This window comes from Vulpes lagopus, chromosome 1 (genome assembly GCF_018345385.1).
Source record: "Vulpes lagopus strain Blue_001 chromosome 1, ASM1834538v1, whole genome shotgun sequence".
NCBI classification, from domain to species: domain Eukaryota; kingdom Metazoa; phylum Chordata; class Mammalia; order Carnivora; family Canidae; genus Vulpes; species Vulpes lagopus.
In genome coordinates this window covers 13,238,653-13,257,466 of record NC_054824.1, presented here as the reverse complement: position 1 = coordinate 13,257,466, position 18,814 = coordinate 13,238,653, and the positions used below count along the sequence as shown (strand labels likewise).

General features: G+C 34.4%; 1 protein-coding gene across 8 annotated transcripts in view; it reads left to right on the top strand.

Annotated features, from left to right (window-relative positions):
* Nucleotides 1-18,814, top strand: part of GRIK2 (glutamate ionotropic receptor kainate type subunit 2) — a 638,483-nt gene that overhangs the window by 380,012 nt on the left and 239,657 nt on the right. For all 8 annotated transcript variants that reach the window (XM_041767187.1, XM_041767198.1, XM_041767221.1 and 5 more), the window contains 2 exons: nucleotides 11,954-12,097; nucleotides 14,772-14,879. In XM_041767187.1, coding sequence (XP_041623121.1) covers nucleotides 11,954-12,097; nucleotides 14,772-14,879 — 252 coding nt within the window. The remainder of the gene's footprint in view (nucleotides 1-11,953; nucleotides 12,098-14,771; nucleotides 14,880-18,814) is intronic.

The window sequence follows — 18,814 nt, the reverse complement described above, 5'->3', positions numbered from 1 at the left end:
AGACTCAACATTAGGGAAATCTTTTAATATTTATCCTATTAAAAAACAAGCATATTCTAATGTCTGAAAGGAGATGTTAGGAATATCAGAATGTGAACAAAGTATAATCTTAAAAGAAACCTTATGAGAATTCTGATTGACCTTTTCCCTTGATTTCACCATTCTTTCCAACTTTTGTTTTCTTAGCTTTTTCCCACTGCTTTGTTTTTTGAAGCTATGGATGTTAATAGAGAACTCTTTCAAACAATGACTACTTTCTAAGATAGTAGGTACTATTGCAGACAAAACTAGATACCCCCATACTGGTCTGCAAAGGGAATTATTAAGAATTTTGGTCTACTTGTTTGTTCCACTCACCTACTATGAATATCTCAAAGATCTAAATTATCTTTGATTTCTCAGTTTTATTGCTCAGGCTTATAATTGTGTTCGATGTCTGTAATGCGATAATAACATTAATCAATGCTGTTGAATGAATGAGTGAATCAGACTCTAAAGCACTTAGAGACAAATGAAAAAAGACAATTAGGAGAGTATATGTTCATAGGGGAAAATAGATTCAAGAGACCTAAGAATAAGTAAACAAAGGCATGTCTTCATGGTACTAAAATAATAATTATTTAAATCAATGTATTTTCAATGTAGAAAATAATCATGTTAACTAAAATAGTGAAGAGATGGGAAGTCTTCAAATTAGGGACCTACGATACACTGCAAAATATGAGTATGCAAATCAGTCCCTATTATTTTCCTTAATGATTTTGCCTCATCTAAATTGATATTATGAATTGCTAACATACTTGGGAGTCTCACTCTTCCCTATAAATTATGACATAAAAAGCTTTATAGTTCACACTTTTGTAAATTTATCCAATTCTATCCTTACAACTCTATGAGGTAGATTACTATTCTATTTATTTTAAAGATGAGGAAATGATGCTAAGAAGGATAAGATGACTTCCCATAATGACTAATGTAACAAAATTAGGCACTAAGTCCCATTAGCTTTCTATGAAAATTTTATTTTTTCACATTTCTATGAATAGTGACTCTTACAATTTTTTATAGCGTAATAAGAACAATACAAAAAAAACCAAAACACAATAAGAACATGAAAAGTTATAAAGGATATATATTAATATGATTTATTTCCATATTTATTGTCTTATTTTTCCAGAAATGTCTTCATTAATTTCTTCACTATCCTTTAAGTCATGCTTAAAATAGATCTAATTTGACTTTTGGCTTGGGTAAATGATATATGAGGTTTTAGGTTCTCAGTTTTTAAAAAAATATTTTATTTATGTATTCATGAGAGACACAGAGAGAGAGAGAGAGAGAGGCAGAGACACAGGCAGAGGGAGAAGCAGGCTCCATGCAGGGAGCCTGATGCGGGACTCGATCCCGGGACCACAGGATCACGCCCTGGGCGGAAGGCAGGTGCCAAACCGCTGAGCCACCCAGGGATCCCCATGGTCCTCAATTTTTATAGGCATTTGGAATTAGTATTCACATGAACATTTAAACTCATGAACCCAAATTTCTGGTGTATTTTTGGTTTTCATATTTCTAGATCTCAAATTAGAAATAATCAGTCTGTTAACAACAAGGAAATCAATTTTAATTTATTATATCAAAAAGAGAAAATATAAACAATATTGATGAATATAAATTTTTAAGTACAAGAAGCCAATTTGAGTCCAAATATCAAAATAATTGGATATATTGGAGCCTTGCTGGAAGGACAAAGGATACTTCCCCTTGATATTGACTCTTCTCTAGATCAATAGTAGTTCCAAATGTAGTAAAAAGCAGACGAGATTTAACAGGGCCTAAATTATTAAGGCTAGTGCATTGTTGCTAGAGAGTTCATTAACAATCCCATCAATACAGAGTTCTTCATGGACGTTAGTAAGAGCTTCATGGAACATTTTAAAAGAGAATGAGATATCTCAAAGGACTGATCTTAGTTGAAAAAATTTAATTAGCTAAGAATAATTACATTAGTTAAATGAAACTTTTAATTGAAAACCTGTTGGCATTTTCAAACCTGCTTCACAGATCCCTCTAATCATTTATATTTAAGAAGTGGAGAGTTTCTCTACATGGTGTTTGAGAAACATCTAAACATCCTGGAATTTGTATATAAAAGTTCAAAGGAATTTATAAGTGTGGTAGTAAAAACAAATAGGATTTTCTGCTTGGGAAATGGTGCATTTTAAAGATATATGTAGGAAAGAAAGAAAATTATGTAGAAATATTCATGGTAAATACGTAATTCTTGGAAATAATGCAAAATAGTTATCTCCTAAAGCTTTCACAATTCTTAAAATTCCATGGACTGAATTTCAGACCATATAACACTCTAAAAGCTTACAGGAAAATATTATCATTTGTAAAATTATTTTGTTGAGTGTTATTAAGGAAAATGTCATTTAGCAAGGGTTCTTGCAAAATTAAAGACCTAAAATTGAATAATATAAACATAAAAGGCCAATGAAAACTCTTACTGTCAAAATTAGCATAGATCACATTTTAGATTATATTTTACTAGTTGCTATTCAAAATAGGTTAACTAACTGTCACCTCTTTTGGGTAGCTTTTAGCTTAAGCCAGAGAGCATTGGTTTGAAGAGACATAGACATTTATTCAAATCCACAAATTCACAGGGACATCAAACAAATGAATCTGTTAATTACTCATGGCATTAATCCTGGCCCAGACCCATTTCTTTCTGAATCTCAGCAACACTATCACCCAGTGCTATCTTCTTCACTTCATCTTCAGAGGATTGCTGAAACTTGAATTCTCTAACTCATCAATTTGATGGTGAAGCTGAGACCCATTCTGTTCTTTTCCCTTTTCTTTTTGATGTCTTCTCCTTTTTTATATCTTCTCCTTTTTAGCTTTCATGGGTGCTGAATGCCATACAGGTAGCTACAAAAATTCATATTCATTTTAAAGATCTTTCATCATGCAGTTTTTGACATCTCCTTTTCAAATAGTCTACAATAGAGGAATCTCTCTGGTCAGCTAAAAAAATGTAAAGTATAGGCATATCCATATTTTTACTGTGTAAGAGGACACAAAAGAAGATAAAATCTTGGGATCTTAGTGAATGAATTTGGATCAGAGACAAAGGGTTTTAGTTTTCCTCTGCAGAATACTGGGAAGCCAGGGTGGGTTTTAAGATGGATGGATACTTTAGCAATGAAGTTAAAACAACAAATAAAATATAATACAAGTATCAGAAGATTCTATTGGGCCATACAGTAATTGGATAGAGTATGGAAGACAGACAATGGATAAAGAAAAGTGACTTTTGATTTCCCTTATTTATTAATTCATATGAAATGTTGATACAAAAGTTTATCAAACAAGCACATAAAGCATACGGAATTATGGGAAGAAGATAGATAAATTAAGATATGATCGTATTACAAAGGCCAAAATAAAATTGGAGTGAAATCTAAGTTTCCTAGGAATATTAATGTAAACCACAAAACACCTTAAAATCCAACTGGTTCCAGCCCCTCTTCTTACTGATGAAGAACCTGAAAACAAGAAAAAATACAAGGCAGATTTATCTGCAGTATATCTGTCCAACATTAGCCCTTCCTTTACTAATAAATACAAGACACTATAATACATTGCCATTTATATTTATTCTTAAATTCTATTATATTTCTCTATATATTTCTACATATATATTTCTATTATATCTAGTCTTAAATTCCTTATATTTATTCTTAAATTCTAAATTTGTCAGGTAACACGTGTATATGTAGAGTTTTTTTTATAGTTTTTTAAAAAATATTTTATTTATTTATTTATTCATGAGAGACACAGGAGAGAGGCAATGACATAGGCAGAGGGAGAAGCAGGCTCCCTGCAGGGAACTTGATGTGGGACTGGATCTTGGGACTCCGGGATCACTCCCTGAGCCAAAGGCAGACGCTCAACCGCTTAGCCACCCCGGTGTCCCTTTTTTATAGTTTTTTGTTTGTTTTGTTTTTTACCTTTGAATTGTGGCATTGTATACACATCACATTGCATAGGGATCACGTTGTTGTTGTATGATAATCTCCTTCTTGCTCCTTTCCCTTTCAGAACTTGGTCTGCCTTCTTGAACAGCATGAATTCTGTTCCCTCATTTAGGGTAACAGTGGGTACAGAAGGGTTGAAACATTATACTTTCTAAACCAGTTCCTTGTTTTGGATCATATCCATCTTGAAGAGATTACCGCTCTTCTGGTGATCATCATCCTCATCGTCTAACACCTGCCTATGCACCATGTGCCAGAGACTGTGCACACTGCTTTAATGTATTATCTCATGCAGTCTGTGCGGTCCACGCAGCTGCTGGTAAAGAACTCTGTTTCAGAGTAGTACAAAGAGCCGGCAACAGAGAAAGCATGATGGCAGCTGCAGTGTAACTGGGAGAATTGTCTCTGACAATTGGCTCCCGACTGGGTCTGAGGGCATTTCTTCTTTAGTCCCCTCAGTTCAGTTAGCAGCCACTGCGCACCTGCTCTGAGCCGGGCAGAGTGCTGGGTGTAATGTGCCAGCTGAATGAGTGAACACCAGCCTGCCTTCCATGTGTGATCCTCACCCTTGCTCAGAGGGGTGGATGATTCTCTGTCCCATTTAGGCTTGTGCTGATTGCACAAGGGAGCTCCAGAGGTCAGAATCTACCCTTTCCCCACTGCCCTTAATATCCATACCTTTTTAATTGAAGAATAATATTTGTAACTGTTTTTCTCCTGGAACTCTCTGGCTTTTAAAAGTGATTTTTCTAACAAGGACAACGTAGGGCGGATCATCATTTTTTATGTCCAATTACAAAATGTGGAAACAAGGCAAAGGGGATTTAATTTTTTTTCATTATTTGTTTTAGGTAAAGGATCAAGTCAATGAAAGAGCCAGAATTCATTAGGTTAAATTCCATTAGTTAGACATGCTACTCTTTGTGCTGTGTACTATACTTCAGATGGGAATTCAGAAATGAGCAAAATCTGAGACATAGGAATTCCAGAATGGATCTGCCACCTGCCAGCTAGCATTCAGATCTCAGAGGGGACCTGCCTGCACTTATTTAATGGAAAGATAAATGTGTTCACGGATCTGTTACTATAAATTCATTTAGAAGCGGGACAGAGGCTGCACTCACATTCCTCCCAGGTCTGAGCTGCTGGCAGATTTGGTTCACTGTACCTCTGGGAGGTAATACATTCTAGCTAGGTGGTAAAGTGTGATTGTTATTCAGAGCTTCCTAATACCTGTTTCTTTTACAATTCGAATGAACTTTTGGGTTGAATTTGTCAATTTATTGAAAAATGCTTTTGTACACATACTATGGGCATGGCAATGTATGGAGTACTGTGCAGGACATTACAAAGATAAGCATGGTTATTACCCTAAAGTTGCTAATGGTCTAGTAAGAAAGAAAAAGAGTGAAGAAGCATAAACAGTTTTATTAAAACTAGAATGTGCAATGAAGAAAGAAGATACAGATCAGTGATGCTTAGTTTGGGAGGATTCTAGATACTTCTAGAATAAAATGAAATCTAAGAACTATCTTTCAAAAAATGCATGATCACTCTTTAATTTTAGATAGCTGTGCTGGAGTAAAAATGACATACTATAATCTTCCCATATTTAAATTGTACAATTTTATAAGTTTTGACATACATTTGTACCCATGAGATTATCACTAAATCAAGATACAAACATATATCACATCACTCTTAAGAGTGATTACATTTAAATGTTAGTCATTACATACAACCTTGTGTGTATTTGGAACCCAGACCAAGAGCCCAAAATGGAAAAAGGGCTTAAGCAGAATGACACTGCACAAATGTACCTCTGCTTGGCATAATAGAAAAAATAAATTGCAAAAGGTTATGTGCCATGCTCCCCGAGTGAAAATTCAGTGGGAGGTACCCAAAACCCACACTACCTGAGAAGAGGAACGCTCTTCTCATTGGAAAGAAAAATAAATACTTTGGAGAGCTTTTTTTTTTTCCTGAGAGATCTTTAGTATTTCTGAGAGATTCTATGTACCAATATTCCTTCATATGTTTATATGTAGTTCAGAATTGTTCATTTCTAGCTATTTGCTTCATATAAATAAAAGCTCTGTTTAAATTTTTGTAACTCCTATCTCAGAACTTTACAAAGGAGATGTTTAATGATGGTGATTATAGTGATCAAAAACAGAAATAACACCTGCAGTCAACATGAGCATGCTTGGTAACAACTGCTTAGTACTAAATGCTTCTGTAAATGAAATCTAAATATATAGAAATGTTTTGACCTTTCACAGAATCTATGATTATTCCTGCTTTTATATATATTGGGAAATGTTTCAATTATGCATACAAAATCAAAAATATCAAACAATGGTAATTTTTGTTATTTGAAACTTTGGAGAGTGTCTAATTCCTCTGATTCTGCAATTATTTAAAAATGCATAGTGGACTTTTCCAGAGCATAAAAGAAATATAATCTGTTCTTTCAATACTTGAACCGTCTCATCAGACTTGAGGTTGCTTGAGATAGATGCAATCATACTGGGTGACTAAACCAATTTCTGTGGCAATAGCTCAGCCATAAAAATTAGCCACTTGTCACTCTTTCACCTGCATTCCCCATACACACTCCATGCCTAAAAGTAATTAGACTAGATTTGTGATAAACCGGGCAATAAATTAGTGAGATGGTTATTGCATATTTAAAATGTATGCGGGGGTACTTCTTATGATCTTTTCAAGCCACCCATTTAGATCACTACAGTTTTATTGAAATATGTAAGACTACATCGCACAATTTTAAAGATTTGCAAAGCAAATTTTTGGCTGACAGACGTTCTTTGTAGGTTAACTAACTTATTTTGGAAGGAAAAATAAAGTCCCAACTGCAGGGTGGTCCGATGAAGTGTCTCAAGTGTGCTCCTATTACTACTATCGATAGACACTTGAGCTAACAGTGAAGCTTAGGATTTCTTAGATGTGTTGTACCTACCTACTCTGCGCTTTGCCCTGTATTCCCAGGGTGAAGAGATAGTTTAGCTTTCCGATAAGTGAGATCCATTTATATATAGCGAGTAATTATTCTTAAAGGAGAAAAGAGGACAGACTATTTTATCTTCATTGCTGATTTTCTTTTCTCTGCTTAGCTTTTGTCTTTGTAGTTTAGGATGTGAATGACTACAAGTGTATCTAACTCCCTCCTCTGGATTTTAATAACCAAATTGTATACATGTTCATTTTTAATTTAATTGGTAAAATTGCAGTTATGTTTAATCCTGAAGCTTTCTTTGGAGGCAGCTATGCTGTAAAAGAAAAAAAAAAATCTTACTTGGGAGCCAAAGGAACATTTGTTTGCATCTGAGCTCAGAAACATACTCTCTTTGGGACCTCAGGACATAATTGTCTGGTGTTCAGCAGAGCCTCCAAAGATAGGAGACCTGATGCTATCACTTTATCCTCTATTGCCTTTCATAGTTGTGGTAGGAATAGGCTTAAGACGGCAGCCGGCAGCCCGGGTGGTTCAGCCGTTTAGCGCCGCCTTCAGCCCAGGGTATGATCCTGGAGACTGGGGATCGAGTCCCACATCAGGCTCCTTGCATGGAGCCTGCTTCTCCCTCTGCCTATGTCTCTGCCCCTCTCTCTGTGTCTCTCATGAATAAATAAATAAAATCTTAAAAAAAAAAAAAAGGAATAGGCTTAAGAGAGGTAGTTGGGTATTATAGTTCAGACAGTGAGTTTAAGAATTAGGGCTTGCCTGAGTCTTGTTTCTAAGTCTTATTTCTGCCAGAGACTTGTTATGATAGTTTGGGTAGTAATTCAAAGAGCCAAGCTCTGCCTGAATCTTGTTTTCCGAGTCTTCTTTTTCAAGGTGATGAGACCTTGAGAAAATTACTTTGACCTTGCTAAGCTTCAGTTTCCTTCTTTCTAAAACCATAATAGTAATATCACCTAAAACATATGGTCTTGGTAGAATTAAATGATACAATGCAAGTAAAGAAACTGACTCAGTTGTGTAGTATTCTGTAAGCATGCAATATAATTTGATAGTAATAATAATATTATAAAAATGATTAAGCAGTTAACCTGTATGCCTCTTCTACTTGTTTCCTCTTCTCTTCCACTCGTCCCTTTTTTTCCCTCCTATTTTCCATCAAGAGGAAAGTCAAGGCGAGGGACTATAAAGTCAACATGAGAGGGTGGAAGACTTAGCAAGAGCAGCTGAATCAATCTTTACAGTTTAGGGTTGGGAGTAAGAGATGCCCCTTAAGTCTGATCTTGAAAGACACTCTTAAGACCTTTTCCTTTTGAGAACCCCCTGAGCAGCCACTGCATAAAAGAAATCTACTTCTTTCATGAAATCATTCGAGGTTAGTGCTCCTAACTTCCTACCCTATTATTGACACAATCTCATACATAGATGCATTTTTTTTCTGAATTTATATTTGTCCATTCTCCACAATCTATACATTTCCTTACTATGTAGTCCATTTTTTGTTATGTATTTACTACTTATAAAAAATGAGGTAGATTAATACATTCAAGTACTCATCAACATTTCTTGCATTTCGTAACTTTAAAATCATTTAAACTATTTTGTTTTATTAAATGTAGAGCTCTGAGCAAAAAAAGCAGAGAGAGAGATGTGAACTCCTGATACATTGTCTGGATTCAAATCCAGCCCCACCTCTACATGCTAGGAGCTTAGGCCAGTTACTTACCTATTCTCTGACTCAATTCCCTACTTGGTACCAACTCAGTGATTTCCAACTGGATAATGGTTGCAAGAATTTGAAGGGGATGATTTAAAGATAATGATTCATACATAGTAAATACTAAATGAGTGTTAGCTAATACTATTAGTAGTATAAGACAGACTTTCAAGCATATGCCTTCTTTTTTTTTAAGATTTTATTTATTTATTTATGAGAGACACACAGAGAGAGGCAGAGACACAGAGGGAGAAGCAGGCTTCATGCAGGAAACCCGATGTGGGACTCGATCCTGGGACCCCAGGATCATGCCCTAGGCCGAAGGCAGGCGCTAAACCACTGAGCCACCAGGGATTCCCAAGCATATGCATTCTTGTGAAAATAAGAAAAACATTTTTGAAACATCAGTTTTCTCACAACTCTTCAAAGGTGAAAGAATTTGCTTGTGTATAGTTTGCAAAGAAGATAGTAAAGCTGAGTCTGACAGGATAGCAAGTTTAAATGGAAAATAACTCCATATTATTACATGGAACAACTGGTCTAAAAGTAGGACAAAGATAACACTCTAAACTGGTGAAATTATCAGAGAGTAGTTTCAGAAGTTCTCTGTATCACTTTTCATAAATCAACATATTTTAAACTGGAAATTCAAGAAGTAATGTGATCAGCAACTTTTTAATGACTTACAATACTTTTTCTCTAGTATTTATCTTCTATTTAATAAATATTATCTTGTTTTATAATTTCATGTAAGATTACAGATCTCAAATAGTTTTGCTTTATTATCAACTAGTGTGTCCTCTGATCTTGATGCTGAGACTATATACCAAAAACAATTTTTCAAACTCTTAATTTGGCAAAATTCTCTCTTAGTATTGTCATTTTAGATAAGATACTATTCTAGGAATTTCATATAAGTCATATAAGAAGATGTAATTCAGTAAATCATGGCAGGATAGTAGTAATATCATGTTTATATTATTTTAGTTATTTTGTGGAAATAGATAAAAATTTTCATCTTGAAAATTATTGAATGACATTTAGCAAAGTTTTAAAGAAACTATAGAAAATAAAAAGAAAAAAATTAAATTCCATAATTATTAACTTTCAAGAATTATCATTGGTTTCATTTTAGGATATTTTCTTCTCTTTGAAAGAAGAATCATGCTGTTGTTGATATAACATCTAATATTGTGCTTAAGAATTCTAGCTCTGAGCAGAGAGGCTGTTTGAGTCTAAGGCCTCTCCACTTGTTAACTGTGACTTGGCTTAGTTACTTAACATCTCTCAAACTTGGTTTCATCATTCGTAAAATGGGAACATTAGTAGTGCTTTTATTAAACCATTATTGTGAGAATTAAATAAATTAAGTAGCACAAATGAAGTACCTATAAAGATATATAATGGCTTATGCTGGACATACAGCTCTGTATAACCTATTTTTACACTTCATATCACGTGCAGTTTCTCATCTGAGTATTTTTCAAAACGTGGTTTTTAGTAGTTATGTAAAAAATATCATGGTAATTTTATTGTGTCTCCTTAGGTTCGAACATTCAGTATTTTTTAAAAAATAAGTCATGTGTGTAGCTTTTGTTCTTCTCTCTGATTTGCTTAGGGCAAATTGCAGAAAGAAATTACCAGGTTAAAAAGCACATGGATGTTTTTTAAGGCTCTTGTGCTGCAAATTGCAAAATTGCCCTTTATCTTCCCTCGAGTAGTGTGTGAGAGTGTTCATTGCTCTATACCTTTGTTAACAGTGATATTTTTTTTAAATTCATTTTGTTTCGAAATCAAACGTGTCTTTCCTATCTTGGTAACTGTTTTTACGACCACCTGTGTGGCATATAAGATATGTCCTCTGATGTTACCTCGGGCCAAAGACAAATAGTCTAATCCTCAGGCTCATGATGTCTGCCTGTATCAACTCTGTGATTCCAGTTCCACTATGCAGCCATCAGCATATGAGAAAGTAGTCAGCTGGTATTTACAAAATGAAGGTTATGAATCTGAGCTATATTCCCCAAAGATTTATGAACTATAAAATGGCATTATTATTATGTTCCGTCATTGCATTGTGCTCTTTAGCTGCCTTCCATTTTCTGTGGTAAAGCTCCTTAGGATCCATTTGCATGAAAGCTACTGTGTGTACTCATTTTGTATTGTATTGTGGCAAACGCTATAATCTACAGGGTTCCTATTCATTTTGGAATTCATTTCACAGCTCACTAATTGTGTGAATGAGAAGAGGAAATATATGCTTTTATTCCGAAGCATGCCAAGCAGATGGCCCAAAGTTCATTGCTAGCAGTACTGTCGGTGTGGTCCTCTTCTGTAGGTAGTGAGCCTGGCATCGATCCGTCACACACAATGTGAGGGTCCATTTAACACAGCAGTTGACAGTCACTGAGCCTCTGGTTGGTTATGACTTATAAACATTTTATTTTTTATCATCAACTTCTAAAGTGGTCAGTCATTTTGAGCAGGTGCAAACACAGTAGAATTCATATTCGTTTTACTTGAGAAGACAAAATGAAGCTTTATTCATATGGAAATTTGGGGAAAACAGTACAGGGGATTAAGTTTAGTTTCTTAAAAAGGGATTAATACATGTATTGAGATTCAAAACTGTAGCATCATTTCTGAGATGGAACCTTTTGAAAAATTAAGTTGAAGAAAAAAGATTGTGGATTATATCTAAGCTTTTTAGGTGAATCTCCTTTCAAATCTCTTGTCCTTCCTGTATAAGGAAATTGTTTATTTACTTTTATATACAATGTGTAATTTACGTAACCATTCTAAATGTTCCCAATTGCACTTATCCTGTGTGTGTGTGCATATGTGTGTGTGTGCATATGTGTGTTTGTGCATATTGTGTAGTGAGGCAATCAAATAGAGCCAGAGGAGATGACAAACAAATGAAATAATGAATGTCTTCACACATTTCCTACTTCAACAAGGATACTAGGACAATATGAAATTGGATTATTACTTTGGGAGATGGGGGTAGGTCCAATATTCTAATGGAGTTGAGGTAGTAATTTGATCACAGTATCTTATTTAAGAGAACCAAAGCATCAGAAATACCTACATGAAAATAAAGTGAGTGTATATTTCTCTCACTCCTTCCTTCTTTCTCCCTTTCAAAACCTCCTACTATGGGTTTCACTTGTTGTATTGACTCCATATTTCCTTTTTCTTGGCTTTCAGACTGATGCTGCTCTAATGTATGATGCCGTGCACGTGGTGTCTGTGGGCGTCCAACAGTTTCCCCAGATGACAGTCAGTTCCTTACAGTGTAATAGACACAAACCCTGGCGCTTCGGGACCCGTTTTATGAGCCTAATTAAAGAGGTATGTTAGGAGAAGCACATATGCCTGGTCTCTTTTGTCCTCAAGGTGAATGAATTGAGATTATTTCAGTTTTCCTAACAGGTGACCTTTTACTTTTATCTTTTGAATTAAATTTACTGTCTTCCTCCATACAAGCAAAATTAACATTTTTACTAAATGATGTGGAACAAAAGGGGGGAAAATTGCATGATAAATAAACGGATGTCTTTCAAAATATCTGATTGCGTTTAGTAAACAGATGAAAATCTCGGACTTAGGATTTACAACATTGTTAGTTTTCACCTTCCTGAATCTTTATGTGTATTACTTTTCATTTACGTGGAGATGCAGTGTAAAGAATGCCTATATTTTAGGCAACCACTTTTAACATGAATGCCATTTGCACCCCACTAAATTACATGTCTTACAAGAATTGTTATTTAGATTTGTGGTTCCTAAATATAATGTCTAGTTATTTTAAGTATATTAGCAGTTAACATAAAACAGAATTACCTGGATTCAGAGAAGTGCAAAGTTTACTTCATATTGATAATGCAGTCATTCTTATGGCCATATATCATTTCTGATTAGAGCAGTTATGGTTATAGACCAAGAATGCCCATAGTGAGGGAAAAAGGGTAAAATTCTAAACATCACACACACAAACACACACACACTATTCTTAGTTATCCTATCATGAAGGAAATCCCTCTGTCAGCTTAGGACACATTTCATTTGATTATAACAGGAGTTTTTATATGAAAGTGTTAACTATGAAAATTTAATCTTTGTTAGGAAAATCACAGGGATTATTACCATACGAAATTTTTCTTAATGGCTTTAAAGAAATCATCAATTCATCATATAATAAATTATTCATCTTGAAAATAAAAGTGAAAATAGGGTCATAATTAAGAATCTCCAGGTTCTTGGCAAAGAATACCCATGAATTTTCCACGTGTAATTTTTAATGTATTCTCAGATAGGTGAAACAACACACCTGAAACATATGTAGTTCATTTATTTACTTCACATTCTACATTTATGTCTGCTTTAAAACTAAGCGTCCAAGAGCTGCAAACATAGTGCATAGGTTTGTTGGTTAAAGAATTGCATTCTGGATGCAGCATCTGAATATTGAGGTGTGTGTCAAACTGTCCTATAAGAAACAGTTGTGTGAAACTCACTGTATTGTATTGATTGTGAGGTGTTGTCGAGGACCTAGTCCATTGCATCACTCAGTGCTCCTCTTTATGAGGACCAACGGGAGACATTCTTCTCAGATTTCAGTGTCAGGAAAAGCTGAGCTTCTCCTGGGCAGTTGGTATGTCTTAAATTACGGGCCCTGTATATTGTGTTTTTATCACATTTTCTTCATTGCTTTGGTTGCTAGGAAGTTCAGAATTAAATTTGTGGTTGCATTTTATTAGTTACGCATTCTTACCTGATGAACATTTCTTTATGCTGCCTTTACCTCAGATCATTTTTTTTTCCATTTTCTACTTTTATTTCTGTACTTGTTAATTACATTGTCTATTTTTGTACTAGTATGCATTTTTGTTAATCACCTAAAATTATTTTCTTTGGGGAATGTTGGGTTAAAAATATTTTTTCTTCCATATTGGAGACCACTTAACAAGTGTTTCATTCAATGATGAAGTCTTAAAATAAGTATTATAACTGTTTCTGTTTTATTTGCAATTTTTTAGCCTAGAACTGTTTTAGAATCCCTATACATAACTATAGAAATACATGGAGGCTAAGAAATGTAGTAATAATGATATCCATTTGTAGCCCTTCTTGAAATGTTACCTGTAACCTATTTGGTTTTATTTATTTGGATCTTGGTATATATTCTTTCAAACATTAACAGCTGTGAGTATATGTTACATTACTTAGAATTTTCACATGTAACTATTTTTCCAAGCTACTTCCAAATGACAAATAATGGAAAACATTATTTTTTGTATATAGCCAGCAGAATGAGAGAACTTTTTATTAAAAAAAATTCGGAAATTTGCTCACCTGTGATGGACCGAACCCATTATGTAATTAGATTATTATATTTTCACTTCCTTCTATGTGAAAGGCCTCTTTTACAGGAAGTATAGCTTGACATGAAGTAATTTTGATATATTTCTCCCGGTCTTGCTTAAGGGAAAAATAAAGTAATAAGTTAATTATTCTAAGAGGAAAGTGTATAATTGAAGTTGTATAACATAGGTTTTCTTAAATTCAGTTTCTTTGTCTGTAATAAAATAAGCTTATGTTCATATTAGTATGAATTTAGGAGTGGTATTTTATAACAGTAATTCTATTTGGAGTCTCCAGTGAGATATTCACTATCTCATGTATTATAATAAGTGACAAAATTATTCTCAGTTTGCCAAAGGAGGTTTGCTAGTTAGAACAATCTTCAAATCTCTCATAAAAAGTTATACACAGAAAATCATTATTTAAAATGAAAAATTTATAATAGGTTTTATACTGGGACTAAAACAGTGCCTTTAGACAAAAATCCTCCAAAGCTCATAAGAGGAAAATAATGTTTTAAAAATCAGTAGTGATACCAATTTATGAGAAGTAATGAAAATAGTGTTTCCTATATTTTTGTGTGAAAAAATGTTTTATCTTCCTTTACTTATGTGTTAACCCATTGTATTTATTTATTTATTTGTTTGTTTGTTTCCTACAGGCACACTGGGAAGGTCTCACAGGCAGAATAACTTTCAACAAAACCAATGGCTTACGAACAGATTTTGATTTGGATGTGATCAGCCTCAAGGAAGAAGGTTTGGAAAAGGTACTTGAGTCATTCAACCTATTTACTTTAATTATTAAGTGAAAAAAATCCTAATGAAGGAATAGGGAAATATTCCCTTTTGTAGTCACATTTCATGGGCATTTGACTTTATCGAATAACTCTTAAAAATACATATTCGATTCATTATATTGAATATAATAATTGAGAATTAGTATTCAAGGATAAAAAGTGTCTTAAGACAACTAAATATTTTATTTTCTCATCAAATGTTTCTTATACTTTGAAATGCATATAATCTTTATTAGCTTTAGGATTTAATATAGTAATTAAAAGTATTTATACTTCTGTTTGCATAGACTTTCCTATTTGGAGCAGGTCATAAAAAAGGATTAAATACAGAAGCATATTTCTATTGCTGGGTCATAGTCAAGTGAAATATCTGACTTAATGTATGCAAAGTAAATTAGGTATGAACATAAATATATTACACTCATCTATCTTATTTGATTATATTTCTAAGGTAAAGTACAGACAAAGATTATAGAATTTGGATATATGCTTACTTTAAAAATACTTTAGTGTAAGTTTGTTTATATTTGTAATATATGCATTTATATATTTTTCCTGGTAGACTCATTAAAAATGTATTAAGATATTTTGATAAGAACTTAAGAAAAATTTATATTTAACTGCAATAGTATTGTTTTAAAGATAGTAAGGTATCTTATATTTCATCTAGCAATTAAACATGGAACATTATTTATAAATGGAAACTTGAGTCATAAGAAGAGGACTTTAACCTAAGAGACAATAGTATATTTGAATGTTGATTCAAATTATTCTGGAGAAAGAAAACATGCAATTTTTGATAATGTTACCAAGATAGGGAGAAATACAGCATGACCAACTGATGACTAAGGTTGACAGGAATATTACCTTCTCTCACTGAGAGTTTCAGATTGTACCTTTTGAAAGACCATGCAAAGTCAAGAATCTTTCATAATAAACTGCAAACCAAATATTCATGAGGCAGTCACTTCCTAACTGCTTTGCTCCCATGATGAGAATATTATTCTATACCCAAGACTGGTATTGATAATGGTAGGGTTTAGTCAGATCTTACAGGTTTCATACCAGTATTTACTGGAGATACTGTCTTTTTTTTTTTTTTTTTTTGGAAGTATACAAGTCACTAGGAAGAGCTTTGGCCTTTTTTATATTTCAGCATACCAACAAAGAAATGGCAATGCTTCTTGTTACTATAGTCCCTGTAAGGAAAGCATTAGAGAAGCTTTTCTCTAGGCAATAATGTGGATTATAGAAAGACCCTGAATATAACGCTTACCATGTACGTGTGATGATCAGCCAGACTGATAAACAGGGTACAACAATGTGAATTATACATGTTGCCTTGATATTTCAAAAATATTTTGTACACTTCTCTGAAATTTGAAATTTTGTTTTGATAAATTAATTACACAAAATCTTTAAAATAAAGGGGTTTTTACATACAGTGATAACTCACTTGAACATAAATATGATGGAAAACTGTTCCACGCTTTACAAGAGCAGTAAAAGAATATTTCTGACAAAGGATGTAATTAAGTAGAGTCACGTATATGAGGTACTTAGAACTAGCTTTTGAATAATGGGGAATTATTGATTGGTAGAGATTGAGTCATTGCAGAAAGAGATAACAATATGGGGAAAGACAGCATAGCATTTGATTTAATCATTTAACACACACACACACACACACACACAGACTCACACAGAGGTGGGAGACAGAGCTAAAATGCTAGATTTAAGTCATAAAGTGAGCACCATGTTGAGATATTTGCAATGTATTAGTATACAATATGAATTCAAAGAGGGAATGGCCTGGAGGCCTATGGGATGTGTAGAAAAATATTATAGTTTGGAATAATTTTAATATGGAGCCATGTGTCTCAAACTATTCTGAGTGGAAGTGAGATATGCATAAACAGTGACAGAGGCAGTAGCTGAATCTTCAACAGTGTTGTTAATTCAAGGAATAGCTGACTATTGGGATTATGCTTTTAAGGAGTAATGGAGGAGCCAGGTGATAAAAGTAGGAGAAGCCAGTGATAAAAGCGTAAATCAAAGATTGGTGAGGAAATCAGTGGGGAAAATTAACATTAGAAAGAAATTGGAACAAATCTGAAGAGGCACATAAAGTACTGAGGTTGAGTGAAGGTAAATTAGAGAGAAGTGGAGTTAAAAGTTCAAATCAGGGATTCCTGGGTGGCGCAGTGGTTTGGCGCCTGCCTTTGGCCCAGGGCGCGATCCTGGAGACCCAGGATTGAATCCCACATCGGGCTCCTGGTGCATGGAGCCTGCTTCTCCCTCTGCCTGTGTCTCTGCCTCTCTCTCTCACTGTGTGCCTATCATAAATAAATAAAATTAAAAAAAAAAAAAGTTCAAATCAAATGCTTTCAATATCTTCAAAATCAGTGCATAAGGGGTATCTGGGTGGCTCAGTCAGTTAAGTATCTGACTCTTGATTTCAGCTCAGGTTATGAGCTTCCATAACCAAGGATCAGGTTATGATCCTTGGGGTTGTGAGATCCAGCCCCACACTGGTCTCTGTACTGGGCAGGAAGTCTACTTGAGATTCTCTCTTTCCCTCTTCCTCTACTCCTCCCACCCCTTGGCGCATACACTCTCTCTCTCTCTCCATCTGAAAAAAATAAAAAATAAAAAATAAAAAATAAAAAATAAATAAAATAAAAAGAAGAAGAAAGCACATAAGTCATCAGATAAAAGAGAGCGGTTGGATTTAGTTTAGTTAGATCTTAAGAATAATGAGAATTTTTTGGCAAGTCTGTGACAGACTTGACTTTTAATAGTAGGAATAAAGTGCCACTAGGTAGCAAAATATACTCATTTTTTTAATCTAGTAGAATGGTTAAGAGATCAAGGTATAGATTTAGGCAGAACTGGGCTCAAATCCTTGCTCTGCCATTGAGTATTTATGGACAACTTCTTTAACCTCTCTAAAACACAGTGTCTTCAACTACATTGGGGGTAATAGCAGTATCTAATTCATGAAGACTAATGAGTCTTGCCAAGTTTTCTTTTGCTTTGTCCTCAAACCCATAGTGGTAAAGACAGAGTTCCTACCTTGATAGAGTTCAGTTTGGAAGGTTCAACAGATAGTGATCTTAGAGACTTAAATCACAATGTTCTCTGTGCCGAATTTCTCATCTCAAAAAATGTAGGGTGCTAAGGGCTAACGTGAGAATATCATGGCTTCTAAGAACCTGGAAATACAATCTTTATAGGTGTTAAGGCTAAGAATTTAGTTATCCCCAATTCTATTTTTATCATGACTGGGTGAAGAAAATGAAAAAAAAATGTGTAAAATGCTAGTTTTATCCATTACTTCTCCTCATGCCTACTGCCTTTTCCTGGCTTTATCTTGGTCATCTTTGTCCAGTACACTTCATTTATTCACTTGATCCTCTAAACAAATATAGAGTGAACCTCTATTTTGTGCCCTTATGAAGGTTATATCCTGGTGAAGGAAACCTGCCAATAATAAATGGACTCATGAAAGTACAATATAGGATTAGGCAGTAATAACTGCTAAAAAGAAAGATGACTTGTTTACATGTTTAGGGAACTGAGTTTGGGGTTGAAATGAGACTCTGAACACATCTTTTCCACTTAATGCCCAGAGATCAAATTGAATCTTTTCCATTCTATCTTGACAGGAACTTTGGTTGGAACACGGCCTGCTTAGCTTGTCCAAGAAGGGTCACTAATACTGCAGACACAGCCGGTCACATCTGTCCAAACAAGCTCTCCATGCCATGGCAATGCCTTCTTTAGAGCAGTGGAGGAAGAATAAGGGGCTGAGGGGAAACTAGGTGCCATTCCAGTTATTGTCTGCCTCAGGCAATAGGACAGTTTGTTTTCTTTAAGAGCCTGGTATTCAGTACTCAAAACTA